This window comes from Mustela lutreola, chromosome 12 (genome assembly GCF_030435805.1).
Source record: "Mustela lutreola isolate mMusLut2 chromosome 12, mMusLut2.pri, whole genome shotgun sequence".
Lineage (NCBI taxonomy): Eukaryota > Metazoa > Chordata > Mammalia > Carnivora > Mustelidae > Mustela > Mustela lutreola.
In genome coordinates this window covers 34,151,393-34,175,435 of record NC_081301.1, presented here as the reverse complement: position 1 = coordinate 34,175,435, position 24,043 = coordinate 34,151,393, and the positions used below count along the sequence as shown (strand labels likewise).

General features: G+C 49.1%; 1 protein-coding gene across 3 annotated transcripts in view; it reads right to left on the bottom strand.

Moving 5' to 3' along the window:
• The window catches only part of FBXO10 (F-box protein 10), a 68,466-nt gene that overhangs the window by 6,913 nt on the left and 37,510 nt on the right, over window positions 1–24,043 (bottom strand). For all 3 annotated transcript variants that reach the window (XM_059142020.1, XM_059142021.1, XM_059142019.1), the window contains 7 exons: window positions 18,919–19,509; window positions 15,160–15,993; window positions 10,733–10,882; window positions 8,347–8,483; window positions 4,198–4,268; window positions 1,813–1,965; window positions 375–644 (listed from right to left, as the gene is read on the bottom strand). In XM_059142020.1, coding sequence (XP_058998003.1) covers window positions 375–644; window positions 1,813–1,965; window positions 4,198–4,268; window positions 8,347–8,483; window positions 10,733–10,882; window positions 15,160–15,993; window positions 18,919–19,503 — 2,200 coding nt within the window. In that variant the 5' untranslated portion in view covers window positions 19,504–19,509. The remainder of the gene's footprint in view (window positions 1–374; window positions 645–1,812; window positions 1,966–4,197; window positions 4,269–8,346; window positions 8,484–10,732; window positions 10,883–15,159; window positions 15,994–18,918; window positions 19,510–24,043) is intronic.

Here is a 24,043-nt window from a genome sequence, read left to right as displayed (position 1 = left end):
GCTGACAGGAGTGGGGTTTGGCTCCTTGTCTCGCATTCATACCCTGTCCTAGTTGCTGCAACAGCCACAGAAACAGATCCCATCCGAGGCCCTGTAAGTGCCGGTGGGACGAGAGTAAGGGAGAGAGAGCACATTCAGAGTGGGCTTTGAACTTCAAGTTCTTTGGGATGTGTGGATAAGGGGAAAGGGAATTTCAGGGAAGAGAAACAGCATGAGTTAGTGGAGCTGGGGGCAGGACAGAATGGATTTAAGTTCAGGGAAGATGATGTCCCGAGGGCTGGGGGAGTGGCTGAAAGTAGGCCACAAAGCGAGAAGAGTGCCTCCTAAGGCAGGCGGTGGGAGCACGGAAGGCTCTGGAGTGGGCAGGCACTCACCTCCATTGTGATTAATACTGTTAGACTCAACAAGAGCTGTGGTGACCGGCCGGCGCAGGGGGTCTTCATCCTTCTCCAGCTCTGTCTCCCAAAGGACGGCATCTCCGTCCTCGCTGAAGTTCTCCTGCGCCCCGTGCCCTCCAGGCAACTCCCCAGAACCGTCCTTCTGGCTAAACACTGCCACTCCGTACAGGCCGTTGTAGCTGACGTGGTTGCTGGTGACGTGGGGCAGGCTGGATGACATCATCCACACGCCACAGCCCTTATTAGCTGGGACAGGGAAAGGAGCTGGTCACGGACACTGAGCCGCAGAGAGGCAGCACCCAGTTTCTCCCCGAGGGGGTAAGTACTGGCCTGGGAGACGGAGGCCCTGATGTGCTAATGGCCTCAGACAAGCTTCTGTATGGCTGGAGGCCTTTCCTTCATACAAGAGGGATAACTATCAGGTCAGTTTCACAACCAGGATCATACCATAGGGTTTAAAAGTGCTTGGGGCACCTGGGTGGCTCAGTGGGTTAAAGCCTCTGCCTTCAGCTCAGGTCATAATCCCAGGGTCCTGGGATCGAGCCCCATATTGGGCCCTCTGCTCAGCAGGGAGCCTGCTCCCCCCCACCCCGCTTTGCCTGCCTCTCTGCCTACTTGTGATCGCTGTCAAATAAACAAAATCTTAAAAAAAAAAAAAGAAAGTGCTCTGAGAACTGTGTAGGCCACACTTCCAGGTTGGAAGACACAAACCCAGAGGGACAGCACCAAAGGGTCCTCAGAGTTCATCCAGCACAACCCTGTCCTGCAGAGAGAGGGAGGTGGCCTCTGTCTGAGTCCCAGCCGTACCCCTTCCTAGCTGCGTAACCTTGAGTGGGTTACTAAACCTCTCTGTGTCTCGGTTTCCTCATCTTTAAAATGGAGTTAATAACCGTATCTACCTCAGCAGGCAGTCATGATGACGGAATGTGCAGCTAAAGCACCTAGCTGAGAACCCACGTTAGCTCTCGTGACTATTAGAGATGCAATCCAGAGAGTAAGGTTTGCTCAAAGGCACAGCATGAGTGAGAACAGTTTCCTTTCCAGGGCTATCCTAGTTCTCCCATTAGATTTCTAGTTCTCGGGAGCAGAACAAAGGGTAAGAGGTAGATGCCCACGTGTCAGAGCCTACATGGCCCTGTCCTCACACAACCCCCACCTTTTGCTATTTTAAATCAAGATGAAGCTCCCTGCTTGGCTGACCCCATGCGTCACAAGGGGGCTTAGGAGAGGCTTCTGCATTCTGAGAGGGGCTGTGTGTCTGTGGCCTGAGACTGACACTGTCCTTCAGGGCATCTTTGAGGCCCAGGGACAGGCAGTGACTTTCTCAGGATCCACCAGCTAGAGATGGAACCTGGGCTTCCTGCCTCCCTGCCTGGGCCGGACTCCGGACCCACCCCCCGGGAACGTGCCTCACCATAGATGGTGTTTCCTTCTATCAGTCCTTTGCCTTCATCCCCCACGACCACACCGTCTGAGTAGCCAAAGCAGATGAGGTTGCTCCTGAGGACCGGGACTCCTCCACGGCGAATGTCTACGCCTCCCCACTGGTTCTCACGGATGACGTTTTCTAGGAGAGGCAGAAGAGAGATCAAGACCAAGGGCCACCCACACTGGCCAGGAAGACTGGGACAGCTGAGAGAAAGGACCTTCTGAACCAGGACACCCAGGCTGCACTGTCAGCAGTCACCACTCTGAATCTTGCCTGTTGTGTGACTTTTCAGGGACCCAAGCACTATGGGCTTTCCTCAAGGGCAACGTCTCTAACTATCTTGTGCTCTCTTATATCTCTAGGTTCCACTGTATCTAGTGGCCTTCAGGACCAATGACTAAAAATAAACTGGCTTTAGAGCCCCTGGACCAAGGCCAGGCAGGGTTGCCTGTCCTGGGGGCTGTTTCTGGGAGGGCTGAGGCAGACTCCAGCCATTTCCCCCACCAGCCTGGGGAGGCACAAGCTGGTCCTTCTCAGTCTCAGCTCTGGACTGACCACAGCTTTCTTCTCCTCTCCTCATCCACCACTTCTCTGGGAGTCACAAGTCGGGGGGCTTGTGCTGGGACCTTGACGCCCCTGGCACGATGGCTGGGCAGACTCTCAGGCTCTTGGGACTGGAGTGCAATGGCCCAGGAGACCCTGTGTGACTGGTCCCTTCCTGCCTCTGTGACCCCATCCCACCCCTTGCCCCCTTCACCATACCCAGTCACACGAGCGATCTCCCTGCTCCCCAGGCGTGCTGACGGTGTTCCACAGGCAGCCCTGCATGGAATTCTGATTCTCTCCCTAGGCTTTGTCCCATCACTCAGGTCTGGCTTACATGTCACCTTCTCAGGTCAGGCCTGCCCTGACCACACAATCTTAAATACCCACATCACCTTATTTTAATTAATTTTAATAAATTATATATAGCTTACATATTATATATTTATAAATAAAATATATATAACATAGATTTATGTAAATATATAAAGTTAATTATATAGAGATTTAATCTCTAAAGCACTTATCACTCAGATATGTTTTTTGTGTGTGTGTATGTGTGTGTTGTTTTGTTTGTTTTCCCCTCCTAAAATATCAGTTCCTGACAGCAGGAACCCAAAGGCAGCAGTTTCACAGATTCTGTTTTGTTCATTGCTGTATCCCCAGCTCCTGCATACAGTGTGTGCTCAATGAATGTCTGATGAATGAAGGACATATGGGTGCAGTCAGAGGGATTCACTGGACCGGTCTCTCATGCCCCAGGTATGCCTATGCTCTGTGCGGAGCCTATGGTCATGTACCACATAGACCTGATCCTGGTCATAGAGAATTTGCTGCCTTACAGAAGAGGAGACTGACCTTACACAGACCACAAATAAAGTAAGATGTCCTACAGAGCATGCCTGCTGGGTACAGTGAGTGTGTGCACAACGGGAGGGCAGGGCAGGCTTCCTCGAGGAAGGGACATTTAGGCTGAGACCTGAAGGAGTTAGCCCGGCAGCAGGGAAAAGGGGCTGGGGCTCCAGAGCAGGCACAAGTCCATAGAAAAGACAAGAAGAAGGGTTCGGTCTGTGTGTCCTAAGTGTTTCTGACCGTGTTATGTGAGCCATCCAGGGAGATCTGTAAGCAGTGGGCCTGACAAAGAGCAGACAGATACCCCCTCTCTGGGACAAGTGGGGCCAGTGCATGGGGCCAGCGTCCCAGAGTGCTCGTTCACTAGCCAGAGGCAGCGGCCAGTCTGTCAAGGGGAAGGACTGGCTGGCAGCAAGGTCAGGGATGTTGGCTTGGCTGTAGTGGGCCTGACAAAGAGCAGACAGATACCCCCTCTCTGGGACAAGTGGGGCCAGTGCATGGGGCCAGCATCCCAGAGTGCTCGTTCACTAGCCAGAGGCAGCGGCCAGTCTGTCAAGGGGAAGGACTGGCTGGCAGCAAGGTCAGGGATGTTGGCTTGGCTGTAGTGGGCCTGACAAAGAGCAGACAGATACCCCCTCTCTGGGACAAGTGGGGCCAGTGCATGGGGCCAGCGTCCCAGAGTGCTCGTTCACTAGCCAGAGGCAGCGGCCAGTCTGTCAAGGGGAAGGACTGGCTGGCAGCAAGGTCAGGGATGTTGGCTTGGCTGTAGTGGGCCTGACAAAGAGCAGACAGATACCCCCTCTCTGGGACAAGTGGGGCCAGTGCATGGGGCCAGCGTCCCAGAGTGCTCGTTCACTAGCCAGAGGCAGCGGCCAGTCTGTCAAGGGGAAGGACTGGCTGGCAGCAAGGTCAGGGATGTTGGCTTGGCTGTTGGTTGCTCAGCTGGCTACAGCTCTAGGCAGTTCCCACTCCTACCTGTGATGAGGCCTTTGCCGTTCTCATTCACTGCTATGCCAGCTGCACGGCCCTTGAAAATGTGGTTCCCACTAAAATGGAAGAAGAAGAAGAGAGTAAGGCCAGATCGATGTCATGTGTCAAAGCCAATGCCTGCCCAAGGGGACTTCTCTCTCTTTTTTATTAAAGGTTTTATTTATTTGATTGACAGAGAGAGAGCACAAGTAGGCAGAGTGGCAGGCAGAGGGAGAGGGAGAAGCAGGCTCCCACTGAGCAGAGAGCATAATGGGGGACTTGATCCCACTGGGATCATGATCTGAGCCGAAGGCAGAGGCTTAACTGACTGAGCCACCCAGGCAACCCTAAGGTGACTTCTTTCTTTTGTGGCTTTCCCCAGATGACTCAAGTCCACAGGGGCATAAAGCATTTTCTCAAGTCCTAAAAGCCAGGCATTTAAAAAATTGTCAGTTATCCTAGAGACAACCTGATCCAGAACTAAACCTACAACTAGGCGATACAAGCACAATGATATTCACGTTTCTGTGGCCTCTCCTGACTATCACTCACATTTAAACACCAGTTGAAACACAGGTCATTGTGGTGCACAGGCGACAAGTCGTGGTAGTGTCATCAAAAATTCCTAGGAGACTGTGTTAAGCTTCTCTGGGCATGATTTGTGTCCAAAGCCTGAATCTGTTCTCTGCGTATAGAGACCCTACCATCTTCTGTTTATATCCAACAGCTACTCGTGACCTTTCCCGTTACCTTAACCATCACCTCTATGCACCAAATGACAACATAAAATGATAACATGCCTTAAAAGAAGAAAAGCAGGATTTAAAAAAATGGGGTTTTAAGAATACTGGACAATGTGCGAAAATAAAAAAATAAAAAAGAATGTGTAACCAACATGAAACCTCATGGGCTGGCTCCACATGAGGAAGATACAGGAAAACACGCTCCTGTTCAGAGAAACGCAGAGCCATGGAAAGGCCTTGTGAATGAAAAACCCGAGCATCTGAAGGACATGCACTGCTTCCCAGTCTCTGCAACTTGAGTTTCCTATTAAAACAAGGCCGGTCACACCCAGACATCAGCACAGTTGGGTTATCCTTGGAGAACACACATTTGCTCTGTTATTTTTACTGACAGGAATGCTGTGACCTCTTTTCTTCCTGGAAGGGTACCTGCCTCCTGTCTTGGGAGGCAACCCTCCCAACTCCTGTCATGTGGCTGGATTTCGGTCCAAGAATTCACCTGGCTCTTTAGAGCCTGATACAGGGCCTGGCACCCCACAGAACTTCATGGAGCAGGATTTAGCTAAGCTTTCCATTTCTGAGGGCAGAATCCAAATGGTTTATGTCCTTGGGAAAAATACCCAGCAAATTATGTTGATGCTGGGTAAGCCAAATGTCAACTGCCCACACCATGCATTTGAGTTGAACAAGTGAAATCCTCTGTTAAAAACATCGCCATTTTTGCCCTTAGATCTGGAGTGTACTTTGATCTGGTTACAATTCAATCAGCAGATGGTTACTGTGGGCTTCTGGAATTCATAGTCAGAGACTGTCCCAAAGGGTAGGGCATGCCTCATCCATATTTCTGCAAGCTGTGCCTTAGAAGCAAATGCATGGGCGGTGGGTTCTCACTATAACTCTCACTTACCTTTAGAAAGACCCCATGGCCACTTGGAGAAACAGGTATGTGTGTGTACACAGGGAGGACAAAATAAAGATAAAAGAGGTATCAGAAAACGTTTAGGAAAAGGGGACAGATGATTGTTCTAAGAACCAAGGATGGGATATTTACTGAGGATGAGCCCTACTGAGCCCTGAGCTTCCTTGCAGCCAAAGCAAAAAGAGAAACATAAGAGGTAACACAACTGTCGCAGGCAAAGAAACTCCTGTGGTTTGCCTTATCCAGGCCACTTCAGGGATCTCAAACTTGATTCTTACCCTCCCCCAGACCCCCACCCTCTATCACAAAAAAACAAACGTATTCTCTCAAAAAGATTCTGTCATTGTTGCTGTTATTTTTTTAAAAGATCTCATTTTTACTTTTAAGTGTTCTCTATACCCAGGGTGGGGCTGGAGCTCACAGCTGTAAGACTGAGATCACACTCTCCCACCATCCCGCCAGCCAGGCGCCCCTCACACAGATTCTGTCTGAAAAACCAGGACACCAATCTGACTGTAACCAGTCCTTACTCAAAATTCTTCAACTGTTACCAGCACCCACAAGGTCAAGTCCAAACTCCCCAGATTGGTGTAGGGATGCTATAACAAATTACCACAAATGTAGTGTCTTAAAACAACACTGATTCATTACCTTCTTGTTTAGGAGGTCAGAAGTCCAAAATGGGTCCTACAGGGCTAAATCAAGGTGTCAGCAGACGTGTGTTCCTTTTGGAAGGTCTAGGGAAATCCATTTCTCGTCTTTCCCAGCTTTCTTGGCCTCAAGCCTCATCCCTCTGACTTCTGCTTCTGTTGTCCCACCTCCTCCTCCCAGCTCATTCTCCTGCTTCCCTCTAAGGATCCTGAGGATTACGCTGGGCCCACCTGGATAATCCATGATACGCTCCTGATTTCAAGGTCCTTGATGAACACATTTGCAACCTCTCTTTTACCACGTAAGAGCACATGTTCACAGGCTCCACGGATCAGGAAATGGATGATCTGGAAAGCCATTATGCTGCATATCCTACTCGATATCTGAGGTTCTGTGTTCCAGGAGGAGCCTGTTTTGTAGGCTGATCTACTCACCCCCCCCACCCGCATCTTGTGGAAGACACACATTTGTTCCCATTTTTCCAGGACACACGCTAAATTTCACTGCCGCTGGGCCCAGAATACCATCTCCCTGGCCACAAAATCCAACTTACCCACAGCTCAGTGTCAGCTCCCCTCATGCCCTTCCCCGACTCGCCTAGCTGGAATTGTGCCGGGTTCCTCTGGTACTTACACGAAGGCCTAGTGAAGCACCCATTTTGGTGAGTCTCCCCTCCTGGTTATTCGTATGTTTGTCTTCAGCATGAGACTAAATTCTATGGAGCAGAGACTGTTCTTACACACTACGTCACTGTCCCCTTACATAGAGAGTAAACACTTAAATGTGTGTTAAAGGAATAACAACAGACAAACACATACACCTACACATGCAAAGATGGGAAAAGGGCTCTGGGACCACTAACTGTTTTTAGAAGCTGCTGTAACAGTGGTGAAAATAGCTGCCTAACAGTACTAGGACTGGTCCAAAAAATAATGGAATGTCAAAACAATGGAATGTTCTGAAACTTTCTAAAACTGATGGAGCCCACACAACAATATGGAAGAATGCATATGGAATAATCAAGGGAAAAAAACCCACTTCAGAATATATTTGCTGCACACCTGAGCCAGTTATTTTCCTAAAGCAAGACCTAACACGTCGTGTCAGACGTGTTCTCAAGCCACAGTGGACGGTTAGCTAAGCCCTGAATCTGGTCTCATTGCTTGTGTGGTTTACTTTAGTAGGAATGTCCACTCCCCACTTCCGTGACGGTCCATGTGCTACCCAGATGTCAGAGTCCAACTCTCATGCACTCCTGGAAACGAGGCCAGCCCACACCCCCAGGTAGAAGGATTCCCTTGATAGCATCTGTCACAGTCTGCCGCATGCGAGAGCTGGGATGGCAGCTCCCTGGTGCCGGCGGTGCCCCTGCCCCTCGCACCTACAGCTCGCCCCGCTGGTCAGTCACAGCATGCTTCTGTGCTGAGGCCGGATCTTAACAAAACATCCTAGGTGGCCACTTTCAACCCAACAGACTTGTCAGTCTGAAAGCTCAAACCTTTATGCCATCTCTATCTTAGAGTTATGTCTGGTCCCACGTGTCCCCCATGCTAGAGTAAGCTCTGGGGGAGGGGGACACCTTCGTTACCATTATCAGAGGTGCTCAGTAATGTCTGCTGAATGGAATGGCTACACCATGAACTGGAAGGGAACGCAAATGAAAGCACTTGCGTTACTACAGTGGGATGAGGGTGGGGTCTGGTCTTCGCTTGTTCTCCTAGACAGCCATATTCATAAACAGAAATGTTTTCAAATGGAGGAAAGCCAGGAAGCAGGAAAGAGAGAGACAGGAGAGGAAAGAAGGGACCACGGGTGAGGATGGCCCAGGTACAGCACACATACCTCACGACTGGATTTCCATGGTACAGGATATAAATGCCAGCCTCCTTATTTGAAAAGATTTGATTGTTCCGGATGATACCTTTCCCATTGCCGAGGACGACAATGCCAGAACGAAGGCCGTGGTGGATCTGGTTACACTGCAAGGGAACACGAGACAGTAGAGAAGACAGATCAGACAAGTCGGCAAGAAGCTGAGTGCCCAAGCGCCGCCCCTCAGCTGGGCCAGGGTGAACACACACTACAGAGAGGACAGCGCTGCTGAAGACCCCTTGTTAATGTGGGACTAAGTGAACGGACCATGCTGCTGGCCCCTGCACACACGCACAGCTGTAAGGGACAATCTGGACACAGGCGCCTTCACCAACCAGCCCCTTGCTCTGTACCCGCAAAGCATGCCACTGAACTCTGCTGAGCCTCCAGAGCACCCTCCACCAGCATTGCCTCCTCCCATCATCTGGCCAGCCTGGACCACCCCGGGGCCAGGGAGCCCACCTCTCAGGGAAGGGAGCACCCCACTACATGACAATGTTGGCCATGTGTCATCCCAAGTGGGCCACCTTCAAGGAAAGGGGAGAGCCATGGCTCCTATGCCTCACTTCCCATTCAGGGAGCCTGTGGAATGGCGCGGCTCTGGGGAGCTCACTGTTCCATGGGGCATGAGATCACAGAGGGTGTATGCACTACAAAGACCCTTAGATTTATTTCAAATATCTCTTTGTACGAATGGGGAAGCAGGCCCGGGGTCACACAGTGTGCAGCAGAGCCAGATATGAGACTTAGCTTCCCAGTTACCTGCTTCTGCACAGGGACAAAATTTTAGATCATAAAAAATGATAACAAAATGCTAATTTACAGCCTAAATACATTCCTGTACTTAAACCAGGAAGTTAGCGGTTTCTCTTCCAAAATGATTTCACAAAAACATAGTTCTAGCTTGCTTGAAAACGTTCCACACCGTAAGCTCTCCTATTCTTACTCACTTTCCAGATTTTCTCCTGAAGGATTTGGCAGACTCAACCCAGGCAACCACTGTCTAACAGAAATCCCTCACAGGGTTGGAAAGCTCGGAGAGGGAAGCGTAAGCAGTGGCATTTCCATCCCCCACACCCTTTCTCTTTCTCGAAGCCAGGGCAGAAACAGAACGCCCCCTTCCCCCGGCTAAACCTGCCTGTCCCCTCTGTCCCTAGGAGGCAAGCTCCTCTCATCTCTCTGGCAACAGTGGCAATAACCTCAGCCAAGGCTGTGCATCAGACGCCAGCTGCACAGCAGAAGCGCAGTGAGAGGAGGGGCTGAAAGAGGACACTGGCTAGGCATGTCTTTAAATATAGTTAGGAATTTCCTTCATCTGCATTTTGCAAGGGCAGTCTGATACAATGGGTCAAGAACATCAGCCCTGAGTCAGACCGACTGTCAGCTCTGTCATTTGTTGTATGATTTGGGGCAACATCCTTAGTCTCTTTGTGCCTCAGTATCTTCATTTGTAAGGTGGGGATAACAGCAATTCTACCACAAGGCGTTGTGAAAAGATTAAGCCATAAATAAGTAAATATATACAAAGTGCTTAGAGCAGTATATGGCAAACAATAAGCACTACGCATAGGGTGGCTATTATTTTTTCAAGCCCATGAGAAGTAGGACACATCTCCTAGTTCCTAGGAAATGTGTCTCTCAGGGAAGCCCAGAGTAGAAAAAGGGGCTGTTCTCTCATATCACTGGCCCCATATTCTACCATCTTAAGTGGCTTTCGCGATGGTGTAAAATCAAACTTACATGACCTCACAGTACCCATGAAACAAAGAATCTTCAGAACTAAGTATCTTAAATGTCCTTCTTATAATGAAAAATGACCTAACTTGGTGCTTGACTTTTGATCCACATGTCTGGTGGGGCAGATATATCTTTATTTTCATCAAACTCAAAGCCAACCAGAGCCTGTCAGGGCTGAGAACGTGCTCTGTGAAATTTCCCTGTCTACCCAGTCCTGTTTCTTACTGACAAGGAGACTGAAGAGAGGTGACATATTCAAAGCCATTCCTAATACAGAAAGAGCGAGGCACAGAGTCACAAAGACACGTAGAGAAAAAGGTATGAGCCACTTGAAAAGAGGAAGCAATATAAATTCAAGATAGTGGGGCCCCAGGTGGCTCAGTCAGTTGAGCATCTGCCTTCGGCTCAGGTCATGGTTCCAGAGTCCGGGCATCAGGCTCCCTGCGCTCCCTGCTCAGCGGGGAGTCTGCATCCCCCTCTGACCCTCGCCCCTTTTGCACTCTCTCAAAGTCTTTAAAAATAAATAAGTTCAAGATGGCAACATTTATTTAAATAATTTTAGAAAAGGTTTGAGAACCAAGCGCCACTCTGAAAAGAGCATGAAGACAGAGAGGAGTACCAGTATGAGTGGGTTAGACTTTTTCCGGATGTCTACGCCTGCCTCCGCATTGTGGTAAATGTTGTTCCCAGCGATCAAGCCTCCGCCCTCCAAGCGAAGAAAGATGCCTGACGCTCGGCAGCGGTGAATGTCATTCCTGAGCATGACGATCTAAGCAGAAACGAGAAAGTCATTTGTTTTCTTGTCATAGGTTTTTTTAAAAAACCCACTTGGGGAACACTTGAGTCCTTTTCTTACCATCTGCTGTTCCGCCCGCAGGCAAGGACTGCCTCTTCCCACCTTGTGTGTTCCCAGGAGCAGAGTGAGCTCTGTGCCCTGCTTAGCTTTGCCCGGCAGGCTCCTTACCAACCACAGAGCTGTGTGCTTGTTTGTTTTTTAGGAAAACCTGGACTGAAGGTTGGCCTGTGCCCTGTATTCACAACTTGCAAGCAGAATAATTGAATGATGGGATGGAAGGGGCCCTCAGAGAAGAAGGGATTTGGTGGGCTTCAAACTCTATGTGGATTGGGGTTACATGAAGATCTCCCCAGTTTCCAAGGGCACAATGAATGGAATCAAGTTCCCACATGTGTCTTTGCTGAAACTCACGTGCCTGAGAAAACACTGAGAATAACCTCCTACCTTCTCTTCCACTCTGTAAGACAGAGTCCTACTCTTGTCCACTCTGAATCTTTCTTGGGTGTATGATCCAGGGGTGGAAAAACCACCGATACTCTAAACTACAAGACATTAGGAGTATTGGTATAGGGAGGCCTCCCTTAAATAAAGTACCACAACCCAGCATACAGCTCATTTAAGGGCATGTACTGCCACTTGCATTTCCTTGCCCTATTTAATAAGCATATTAAAAGAATAAATTTGTATTATTTTAAGCAACTGTGTATTCATAGTAAAAATATATCATATTAGGATAAACCATGTGCTACTAACGATAGATTACACTAGAATAAAAGACTGGGAGAGATAAAGTAGAACGGAAGTGTGATTCAAGAGAAGCCTTCTATTTAGGATAGAGAAAGGCGGTAGAGCATTCACTGCTCCCACACTTCCAAGGATAGAATCAGATAATGTACAACAGCACATACTTTCTGGAACCCATCAGAGAACTGAGGTGGCAGGACAACCAACGAGCCTGAAATCCAAGGACCACAGGCCCCTCCTGGGAGACGAGCTGTGAGCCCGTGCTCGCCTTCGCAGATGCAGGTGCCCCAGGAACCAGTAAGAATCCAGCCACGCGTCTTAGCGAACTAGACCAAGTGTGAACTAGAGTGAGGGTGCGGAAACTCTGTGAGTAGGTAGGTCTGTTCACTTCTCCAAGGGGTCTTGCTAGGTGCTCACGGGGAAAGACTGGGGACAGCCTCCCTCATGGTGCAGGCATGGGGAAAACTAGCACAGCCACTGTGGAAAGAGCACTAAGCCCCCCTTGGAGTTTTCTCCCCAAGCTTCCTGCCCAACAAGGCTGAAGCGGCTGGGGGAAGGGCACCAAACCCTGCTACTCTCAAAGAAGGGAAAGAAAAAACCCCCACCTCAGCCCTTATCATTAGAGGCCCCTTCACTAGACATAGCACAGCAGTACAGGACAGCAAGCCTACCACTGGCATAGAGCCACAACTGAAAGCAGTCTGCTGCAGGGGGGCAAGGCCATGGAGGCGGCCCTCTCTGAGGAGCAGAGCAAAGCCTCCTGGCAAACTGGCAGAAGATGAAGAACATGAAGCCTATGGTAGGCGGAGGATAATGAAAGCAAAACATAAACCAGTGCAATCCTCACTAGACTGACCCCAAACCTGGTCCTCTGAAGGCCTGGCAAAAGAAGAGGTATGTTCATCTCCACATATAAGTGCTACTGACTTCAGTCTCTATACAGGACACACAAAACAGCAAGAAAAACACTAGGTTTCTTTTTGGTGCCCAAAGCAACTGGGCTCTTTCTGCCAGTCTTACTCTTAAACCAGAGATGCATGAATTTTTCGTCAAAAATTCTGAATATCAGTTTCTTAGGTGCTTTTCTAGAAACTCACTAGGAATTTATAGGCTGCACAATTCCTGCCAAAAGCCGCTGGAGACAATAGTTTAAAAATGCTACAAGTAAGGCTCTATAACTTTGCATTTCTCCTTTTCGATGACTTCCAACTACCATCTGCTCCCAATTCTGCCTGGCATGGCATTTCCCTCCCCAAAGCTCCAGAACCAGGTAACCAGACAGCATCTCTGCTAGATGCTGGAAATGCCCCAAACTCAGCATCTCTGTCTCCATACCCTAACCTCCTATGTTCCTGCTGTTGCCTCTGCCACACAGGCCAGAAACCTAGGCCTCATGCCTTTGACCACTCCCTCCTAAAACCCTCGTTTCTACCTTTCCAGAATGTCCTGTCCCTTCCTCTCCATCTCTGGACCACAATTTTCCACTGCCTCTCACCGATCTTGCCCCCGGTCTCGTTCTCCTCCATTCCGTCCCCCAGAAAGCTGACAGATAAGCTTTCCAAATACAGATCTGACCACAGATCTCCTCTGCCTAAAACCTGTGGGCTTCCCTTGCCTTCACGGCAGACTCCAGTCTCTGTGGCGAGAAGTCAGTGCTTCAGCTGGCTGACCCTGCTGGCTCCCCGGTCTCCTGCAGCAGCCCTCAGCTCATGCTGCGGCTGCGTGAACGTGTGGTGTCCTTTCCTTCGTCTGGCCTTCAGGCACACCTCCGCTGTCTCACAGCCTCACCTTGCCCAGGCACTGCTCCTCCAGGAAACCTTTCCTTGAGGCTGGGCTCCTACGCCACCCACAGCACCTCTCACACGGGACTGTAATAACGCTTTTAAAAAATAAACAGAAACATCTGTTGAGCACTTGCTCTGTGCCAGAAACACTTTCTGTGACCCCAGTTAATCCCTACCCCTCCTTGAAGGCAGATAGTACCGTTCGTCCGAAGGACACACAGCTAACAAGGGGCAGAGCCAGAATTGGACTTGGAAGCCACACTCCTAGTAACTATGTAAGAGGGAAGACCCTTCTGGGGGCTCAGACCAGATCCTATCATAGTGGTACCTGAGGGCAAAACGGTCACCCGTCCTCTGATCTGACCGTTCTCTTTATTTTCCAAGTAGCACTCCACTGTTCTTTCAGGGCGACACCTCCTCAGACCCTCTTTGGAAGCGGCTGGGCAAACGCAATGAAATGTGACTGCTGTCAGCCGTCCCAGCCTCCGGAGATCTGCAAGCCTCCCGTGACACGTGCCCGACGCCCTGGAGCTTACTAGGCGCTTCACCAGTATTACGGCATTGGACCCTCACAATGCCCCAGCGAGAGACGCAAGACTGGGAGGCTTCTTTCCATTTGACAGAAGAGGATGGTGATGCTCGTGGTGAGTCAGTGGAGAGGTAAGACTCAAACCCAGGAGCTAGACCATGCTTTCTTCTAAAAGACCATGTCTTTCCTTCCAGAAGCCTTTCCTGTGTCGACTGTCCTGCAGCACTCCAAAGAGCCCGCAGGATCATGATGGCACCAGCGGCAGCCCGGACCGCTCTCAGCATCAAGTCCCAGTGCCTCTCAAATGGGCTTTCCAGGCCCGGGGCAAGGTGGGTTCTGCTCACCTCCCCTGCCTCATTTTCAACCACTCCTTCATCCTCAGCATACAGCCGCACACCCAGGCCCCAGCACAGAACGTTCTGGCTGTCTGGAATGCCCGCACTCCACATCCTCTCACCCCATGCACACTATTGTCCTCAGCCGTCCTCTACTCATCCTACAAAGCTTGGATACCTCTCTGGGAAGCTTCTCCAGTGTGGATCAAAGCCCGTGATCATGTGCCCCTCAATTTTCTCTCATCCAGGCTCAAGAGTCCTTGTTCCTTCTACGAGGCCTTGGGGACACATTTGAGAAGCATCATGACATAGTGAAAGGAGCTGGAAGACCTGGGTTCTAGTCCCAATTCTGTTACTAACTAGCTATGTGACCCTGACTGAGTCACATTTCCCCTCTGGGCCCGTTTCCTTTTCTGTAAAATGGGAAGAATAGTTTCTGCTCTGTCCAAATCAAAAGACGGTTGGAAGGTAAGAGTGTGTTGTAGAATGAAGAAGACTTAAAAAAAATGCAAAACAGGGCGCCTGGGTGGCTCAGTGGGTTAAGCCGCTGCCTTTGGCTCAGGTCATGATCTCGGGGTCCTGGGATCGAGTCCCGCATCGGGTTCTCTGCTCAGCAGGGAGTCTGCTTCCCTCTCTCTCTCTCTGCCTGCCTCTTTGCCTCCTTGTGATCTCTGTCTGTCAAATAAATAAATAAATAAATAAATAAATAAATAAAATCTTAAAAAAAAAAAAAAGCGAAACAGCCCCACCAAAGCCTTCCTCTGTATAGCCACAGGAACCTTCTCTCATTAATCAAAATCATATTCCTAGTGACCCAGGAAGGCCTCACGGTCTGTAGAGTAAACCTTAGGATGGCACCTTGCTGTTATGTATACACCGCACTGCATAAGTCAGGTTCCGGAAGACGTTCCCTTCCATCTTGGCTCGGCCATAGGAGCAAACGAAGACGCCTCCCTTTCCGTCCCGGAAGAGGCACTTGCGGATGAGGCAGCCCTGCACAGAGCTGGCCAGTGCCATGGCCTCCTTGTCCTTCTGCAGCTCCTGCTGCAGTGAGTTCAGCACGAGGCAGCTGGGCAGCTGAATGGATGCCCCTGGAAGTGGTGGGCCGAGAAAGGAGCCCCCCAGGACAGGGCGTGGGCCCTGTACTTGGTAGGACAGTCTGTATGTGAGCTGGTCCTCGTCCTCATCCTCACCACTAGGACTCAGGCCTCCATCGCTGCTGTCTGGAGTCTGGGCCACCCTCTCCCCATCACTGCCCACCTCTGCCTCCTGTGAGCCAGCCTTGGAGCCTGGCTTTGGGGAGGTAGAAGCTGGGCTGGTCGGGCTTTGGCTGCCCTCAATGACAATGTCACAGGTCCTTGGACTCCAAGCCTGGTCCCTGCTCTCCAGGTCTAGGGACATTAAAGAGTCTGAGTCCTCTGTGGGGAGTATGCTGGGGGAGGACTTGATAAGCCCTACTAGATACTTGTAGGCCCAGTTCTTGTCTGCAGATGGGTGGCCCTCAACAGTCACAGAGTTGTTTTCACTGCCCACAAATTCACAGTTTTCCAGGACACACAGAGGCACATTGTGCAGGAAAACATGGGTGTTTTTGAAGGTGCAAAACTTCACTTGGCAGGTACCTGGGCCATGGACCTGGATGTGCCCATTCTCGAAGTTGCAGTTGTCAAACTGGACATGACCCGAGGTTGTCTGAGGAATAGAAAAGAGAAAGCAGATGAAACAGGGTAAGAACTGTTTTGCTAGTCAGTACTCTGTGCTTTAAGGAGGGTGGAGCCTGGAGAGGCCATTCATCTGGCTGATCCTGTTCTCCTCCTCCCTAAGGGCATGTGTCAGCCCAGGCATAGGGGTCAGGGACAGGAAGCGGCTCAGAATCAGAGGGAGGAGAATTAGGAGTTGCCTGTTTTTCCCTCCGTCCAATCGCAAAGGGACTGGAAATAGATAAAGGCAGGAAAGTTCACGCTCTGCAACAGGGCCCTTCCTAAAGACCTCAAGTCTCAGGTAAATTCCCCTAATATTCAGTGAGTGTCTAGTGAGAATATAAGCTTTGAGGGGTGAAGATGGGGAGGAGGGAAGAAGCTGAATGCTCAGAGGGATGCTGGGTGAGATGGAGTTAACACGGTAACACAGGAGGTGAACCAGCAGAGCAAGCATCACTCAAGGGAGATCAGGAAGGACAGGAACTGGCTGGAATTGAGCGCAACTTTCCTGTGTCCCATGAAGGGCGAGGGAGTCCCGGTTTGGTGTCTTGGTTACATGAAGAAAGTGTGAGATCATGAGGGCCCTCACCAGGTCTCACCTCTTCAGCACAGCTTCCCTTCACCACCCTCTCTCAGCCCTGCAGCACCCCACAGAACACCGGCTGGGCATCTGAAAACTCAGGACAGGGCCAGGAAGAAGCCTGAGAGCTGATAGGAGACAGACCACAAGGAGCTGAGCCCTACCTGGGCTGGGGCAGGCAGGTGTGGAAGCCCACCCACAGGTTCTGGGAAAAAGTCCTACCTGTGTGGCAATTGGCCCATATGTGTATGGGGGAGGGGCAGAACAAAGGAAGCAGGCTGTGTCCCTAAAGATGGGGACAAGGTGTGCTGCCACAGCCGGGCAGTACTGAGCAGTAGGTAAGACGGGCTCTGGAGTCTGGCTGCACAGGAGAACTCCTAGCTTGGCTTCTTTCAAGTGTGTTACTTCTGACAGGACTTCATCTCTCTGAGGCTGTTTGTATGTAATACGGGGCTTGGCGGCTAACACAGAGCGAGGGAGAGAGCCAGGTGACTGAACATTAGCTACCGGGACCTGGGGTCAGAGACACAAAGAGCAGAGGCTCAGCTGAAGTGGGGAGGTGCTGAATCCCACGTACCACTCAGCCGGGCCCCTTAGCTCCCAAGCCTGGCTGAGAAGCCCAGTTACTCTATATTCCTAAAAAAGAACTGTTTCCAGATTTCACCCTAAATTCCATCAGAAGGATATGAACCATAAAATGAGGGAGTGTTTTTTGATCCCACTGAGTAATCCAGACACATCCGCCCCTGAACCGTTTTTACATTCTCTAGCAGTGAGCACCCTGGAGAGCTTGGCCCAGAACTTACTCATCTCAACCCCTATAAGCTTCCTTATGGCTGACTTAATTTTTTCCTGCTGCAATTTAAATCCATTTTCCTCTTACTGGGTCCTCTTTGTAGATGAACACCAGCTCTCTGGAGATGCAGAGCCATTGCTGGGGTTTTCCTCAGAAGTCCCTGAAAACCGCTGTGAAATCACCCTGGCCTTTGAGTTCTACAGGCAAGGTCATCCTAGCCCCTTGTCCTGTTTTCAGTTAAAAGATGATCACGGACGGAGCACTACTGTATGCCAGGCCCCACCCCCGAGCATCTGCAGCTGTGATTCTGAGGGAGAAGAAGAGGCTGAACCAAACATATTCCTCTAAGAGTGAATGTCGTAGGAAAATCGAAGGGTCTTGAATCAAACTCTTCTTCAGGGTCTGCAGACCAGCGCAGGAGTTGTTCATCAGTCCTTCTGAACATTCTAGGCCTAAAAAACAGGCTTTTAAGTTTCCAAGGAACCCAGCATTATGTTAATTTCAAAAGTACTTAGAATTTGAGTTCTAACCTCACTAATTATCCACCTGAGAAAGTTACTTAGCGTCTCTGATCTTTAGTGCCCTGATCAGCAAAATGGGGATACCAAGTGTACTGTCTACCACCACTGTTTGTTGTGGGGAACAATAGAGGTCACAGATGGAAAGTCACCTAGATTATGAGTATAGGCTTGGGTCCTAGTTCTGTCCCTTACTAAGTCTGAGACCCGGGTATGTCACTTAGTTGTGCTGAGCCTCAGTTTGCTCATCTAGAAAACCAGATGGCACGACCCCTCTCTCTCATGGCTGGAAAGCAGACATCAGGCACATGGTAAGTGCACCGTGGTCATATGATGATTACTAACCCGAGAGACCATGTGTTGTGACTGGTAGTCATAGTGGCAATATACTTATTACAACAGGTTAGAAGTCCAGATGCTATAATGTTTCCAGTCAATGTAAAGCTGTAGACTATTCTGCTGGGATCTACCCACATGTCAATAAATACTTGGCTTTGAATACAGCTATGCTCTGTGTTCCTAGAAGATAAGTGTAGGCTGGTATTTCCTGACCCTCTCCCCAGTCACCCCTGGTAAAAGTCTGACCTTCCCTAACCTTCCTTCACAGGGTGGGGCCAACGGGCTAAAGGTCACTGGTCCTGCATAGCCTCCCCTGGCTTTGGCCGTCTCTGGGCACGAAGTGTTCTCTGCTTCCTGTCACCATGTGGCACACTCGAGGACCTGGATTTCCCACCTAGCTACTCCACCCACGGAGCCAGTTTGTCCAGTGTGGAAGGAAAGAAGGTCAAAGCAGTTTGGGTCTTGAGTCCTTGGCTTATTTTTTAATACAGTTTTTCCAAAAATAAAGCAGAATGTTGATCATTACTGATCCCTTACCCATTTCTCATCTGGTGCAGAACTCAGAGGAGTGGGTTATAGGAACAATAACAAAACCCTCAATTCCAAAAAAATGGGGTCATAAACCCATGTGAAGAGGCCCAAGTCAGGCCCAGAGAGGCCACCCATCTGGATGCGGGCACCCACCTTAAACATGAAGGGGGAGAACCAGGCTGGCATGAAGACAAGGTTGCACAGGCGTGTGGTGGAGCAGTGCTGATCGATGCTGGCGAGCAGGGCCACCTCTCCCAGCTTGCCGTGCCCTATGATCTCCACAGGCACCTTCAGGATGATTTCACCCTGCTCTTCGTACACACCTGGAAACAGCACGATTCGGTCATACAGGCTGGCCATGGCCAAGGCACTGCCCAGGCTGTCAAACTCATGGCCTGGCCCAACGCTCAGGGTACGGCGTTCCCTCCTCCGGCGAAATAGAGAAAAGCAGACGGAGGACTCCAAGTCCAAGGCGTTCTTGGTCCAGGTCTTGGAGGCAAGGTAATGCTGCTTGAAGGCCTCCCTCCAAGACTCGGGCTCCACGTCAGGCTGATTGGGCCAGTTGGGGTGGCGGCATTCGGTGCATCCCAGACACAGCTGCCGCCAGCGGGTGCTGTCGAGACTGAGGATCAGCTCATACCAGGCCCTGCACACCAGGCTGCAGCGGCCCAGGTCGGGCAGGTGCAGGTAGGCTAGGATCATGCGCCACAGCTCCAGGGGGAGGCCACCGGCCTCCATGGTCACCTGCGAGACAGACACAAAACAACGGAGGTTTTTGCTGACCCTGCTTACAGCTCTCTTTCTTATAATATTCCCTGCCTTCTCCTGACCCCAAGGGTATGCAAGGGAAAAAGGCTTAGCCAGTCATAGGACTCCAACCCCTCAAACAGAATTCTCCCCTGGGATTTTTCTAGCTGGAGTGAACAGGGAAGACTCTCTTTTCTCTTGGCCAGACACTCTGTTGGTATGACCCTGACCTGCTGTCAGCCATGTTCCCCACTTGTGGAGAAAACTTTGTGGTACTAGAGCCAAGTAGAAATGAGGACATGAAAGATGAAACGTGAAAAAGAGAAAGAAAAATGTGATCACAAGTGAACACAAATCACAAGATCTGGTGGTACAGATTCCAGATTCCTGAAGCTGCCCTGGAATCTTCAGTTCTTTCTTCAATTCTGAGGTATCTAATGACCTTCTAATAAATACCCTTTTTTGCTTAAGCTGGTTTGATTTGGGTTTCTGTAACTCGTCACTAAGATTTTGGACTAATACAGAGGGAACCCACCTTTGGCTGTTACAGTCCTAGAGCTCTGGATTTCCTAGACTCTCAAGGAAGGAATCTCTATTTCTTCACACCAATAGGAATAAGAACTGAGCAGTGAATGTCCATCTGTCTGCCTCTCCTGTTACCAGATCAAATAATTTCCACTGTCAATAAAAAAAAAAAAAAAAAAAAAAAATTCCACTGCCTCCCATGTAAGGCAGCCTTAGGAAAGACTGATGCTGGATCACAGGCTGTGGGTTTTGGTCTTGGCTCTGCTATTAGATACTGATGCAACCCTACTGTCAGCATCTAAACACCTACCCTACTGGCTGCCCAGCCATCTGCCCCCTTGCTCTCTCCCCCTTCCAACCAACAATTCACCCCACATATTTGGAGATGCAGGGCTCCCTGGGCTATGTCTGTAGAATACTATACCCCAGACCCTTGGCAGCAAATAGCTGGACTCTGGTTGACTCCAAATGGGCCACTGAGGTCTCCAGGGGAATAGGAATTGCAATTTTAGAATCAAGTCAACTTCTGGGGCACCTGGATGGCTCAATAGTTAAGTGCCTTCAGCTCAGGGCATGATCCCAGAGTCCTGAGATTGAGCCCTGCATCAAGTTCCTTGAAGCAGAGGCCTGCTTCTCTCTCTCCCAATATCCCTGATTGTGTTCCTGCTCCCGCTGTTCCTCTCTCTGTCAAATAAATAAATAAAATCTTAAAAAAAAAGAAAAAAGAATCAGGTTGTCTTCTTTCCTGAATAGAAGAGAATGAATGACTTCTTTTCTAAGCTATAAACTCAGGAAAAGTTGCTAGTGACCATTCTCTCTGCCAGGGTGAGAGTGGGGGTGGGGCAGAAGAAGTTAGTCTACATTGAGAGAAGAATGAATCAGAGACAGTAACAGAGAAAAGGGCAGAAACCAGGGGCATCCCAGTTTCTCTTCAGCACTCCAGGTCATGACTCCAGCCTCTGCCCAAAACTCAGCTTTAGCTTTGCCTTTTGAATTCCATCAGCTAGCTCCGTATTCTTTTCTTTTTTTTTTTTTTTAAAGATTTTATTTATTTATTTGTCAGAGACAGAGGGGGAGAGAGCGAGCGAGTACAGGCAGATAAAGAGGCAGTCAGAGGGAGAAGCAGGCTCCCCGCCGAGCAAGGAGCCCGATGTGGGACTCAATCCCAGGACCCTGTGATCATGACCCGAGCTGAAGGCAGCTGCCTAACCAACCGAGCCACCCAGGTGTCCCTAGCTCCGTATTCTTGTGATAAATTCTTTTTGCTCAAGTTGGCTTCTTTGAATTCCTGTTATTTAAACCTAGCCAAAGCCCCTCTAATTTATGAGTGTCCATTTCCCCACCTAAACACAAGGGGACTGTGTTAGATGACCTAGAGCAACTTCCAAGTATGAAACCCTATAAAGTCTCTAGACAAGTAGGAACTAAACTTGGAAATAGGCAGACTTCACAACAGACTGTAATCAAGTTGTTAACCTCTTAAAGGCCTTGGTTTTCCTCTCCGTTTTATGAACATGATGATCATACCTGTCAGCTATCTAGGCTCAGGAAGGCTGGAAGCACAAATGTGTGACTATGTCTACAAGAATTCTGAGCTTCATTGTAACAGGTCTGGCTTTAACTCTACAGATTAGTATTAGGGCCTGGGTATGTAGGTTTCTCTATAATGATCACCTAGTAAGACTTTCCAAAGTCCTTGACAGTGCTGAAGAAAAGCCTCGTTCTGGACTGGTAAACATCACAGAACAAAGGCTGGGCTTCTGGTAGCTGTGACTTCCTCACAGGAACACTGCTTTATTCACAGCAGTCTCCGTGATACCCGTGTCTCCTGTTCTTCACCTCCTTCTTTAGCCATACCTTTTCAGACTTTTTCAGAGAAAACTTGTGGGATCGAGCCCCTGATCAGACTCTATGCCCAGCAGGGAGTCTGCTTGAGATTCTCCCTTTCCCTTTGCCCCTCCCCTTCCCCGGGGAGACACAAACTCTCTCTAAAATAAATAAATGAATCTTAAAAAAAGAAAAAAAAAAAAAAAAAAGAAAACCTAAGAAAATATGCAACCTCAGGATAGGCAAAGATTTCTGAGAACACAAAAGGTACTAATCATAAAAGACAAAAAATAATGAATTGGTCTCTCAAAATTAAAATTTTCTGCTCATCAAAAGATGCCATTAAGAAAATGAAAAGGCATTTGAAAGAATGGGAGTAAATCTTTGCAATGTACATACAAGACAGAGGGCTCATATTCAGAATGTATCAAGAAATCCTACAACTTAGTAATTTAAAAAATCCAACAAAAAATAGGCAAAGGTTTGAACAGAAACCACACACGCACACACACACACACACAAACAAGCAGGCAACAAGTTCAAGAGATGTTCAAGATCATTAGTATTCATTACCTGATTTGTATCAAAACCATAACAAGAGGGATGTGTGTCACACTCACTACAATGGCTGAAACAAAGAACACTGAAGGCATCAAAGCATCGAGATGTTCATGAAGCACCCAGAATTCTCATACATTGCTGGTAGGAGCATAAAACACCACAATCACTTTAGAAAACTGTTCAGTAGCTTCTTCTGCAATTAAACACACACCTATGCTATGACCCACTCCTAGGTGATTCCACTCCTAGGTGATTCCACTCCTAGGTATTTACCCAAGATAAATGAAAATAGACATCTACACAATGGTTTATATGAGAATGTTTACAGAGGCTTTATTCTTAATAGTAAAACAAACAAAAAATGTGAAACCACCCAAATGTCCATCACCAGAAGAGCGGATAAATAAAGCATGGTGTACACATGCAATGCTACATTATTCGGCAGTAAAAGGGGATGAACTACTGATATATATAACAGACAGCTAAGCCACAACAATAATGTTAAGCAAAAGAAACCAGTTGCAGAAGACAACATATTGTATGATTCCATACAGGTGAAGTTCAAAAAGAGACAAAATCATCTACACTGAGAAAAATGAGAACAGCACTTCAAGGGGTCACATGGAAACTTCGGGAGTGAAGGAAATGTTCACATCTTCACTGCTGTGTTAGTCACACACATGCAAATATCTGAAAAAACTCACTGGACTGCAGGCTTCTGTTCTGTGCATCTTATTGTATGTAAACTGTATCTCAGTTTACAAAATAGTATAGATTATCATCTCTCCAGGCCTGCTCTACATGTCCCAGTTAATGGGACCATCACCTTCCACCTTGCCACCCCAGTCAGTAACTAAGGAAACCTCCCTGATTTCTTCTCTGTCTACTTCTCTCCTGCTCTCTCCCAGATATTCTCTCACATTATGTGTTTCCACCTCCTTAAGCACTCTCAAATCAGTCCTTTCCTCTCTCCTTTCTCTGTCACAGAGTTGTTGCTGGCCTCACCATCTTTGGTTTGGATTCTCAGCCAGTCTCCCTGCAACGAGTCCTGCCTCGTCCATCTAATCCACTTCACATCCAGCCACCAAGGGAAGCTTTCTCAAATGTAAATATGGGTTCGCCACTTGTCAGCCTAGAATTCCTCAATAGCTCCCCATGGCTTCCAGGATAAAAGCTAGCACAGACGACAGCTATGAGCTGGTCTATTTCTCTAGTTTCATCACTAATCTTCATCCCACCTACCATCACTCTCCCAACAGCACCTTGCTCACAGGGCCTTTCTTCATCCTCTCTCCTTGGACATCAAGTGCCACTTTTGGCCTCCCAGAGCTACCTGAGAATAGTTCTACCACAGCTTGCTTGCTTGCTTGCTTTCTTTCTTTCTTTCTTTGACAGACAGAGATCACAAGTAGGCAGAGAGGCAGGCAGAGAGAGAGAGAGAGAGGGAAGCAGGCTTCCTGCGGAGCAGGGAGCCCGATGCGGGGCTCGATCCCAGGACCCTGAGTTCATGACCCGAGCCGAAGGCAGCAGCCCAAACCACTGAGCCACCCAGGCGCCCCTACCACAGACTTCTTAAAGTGTGAATCAAAAAGAGTACATGGTGATTTGTATAGTGATT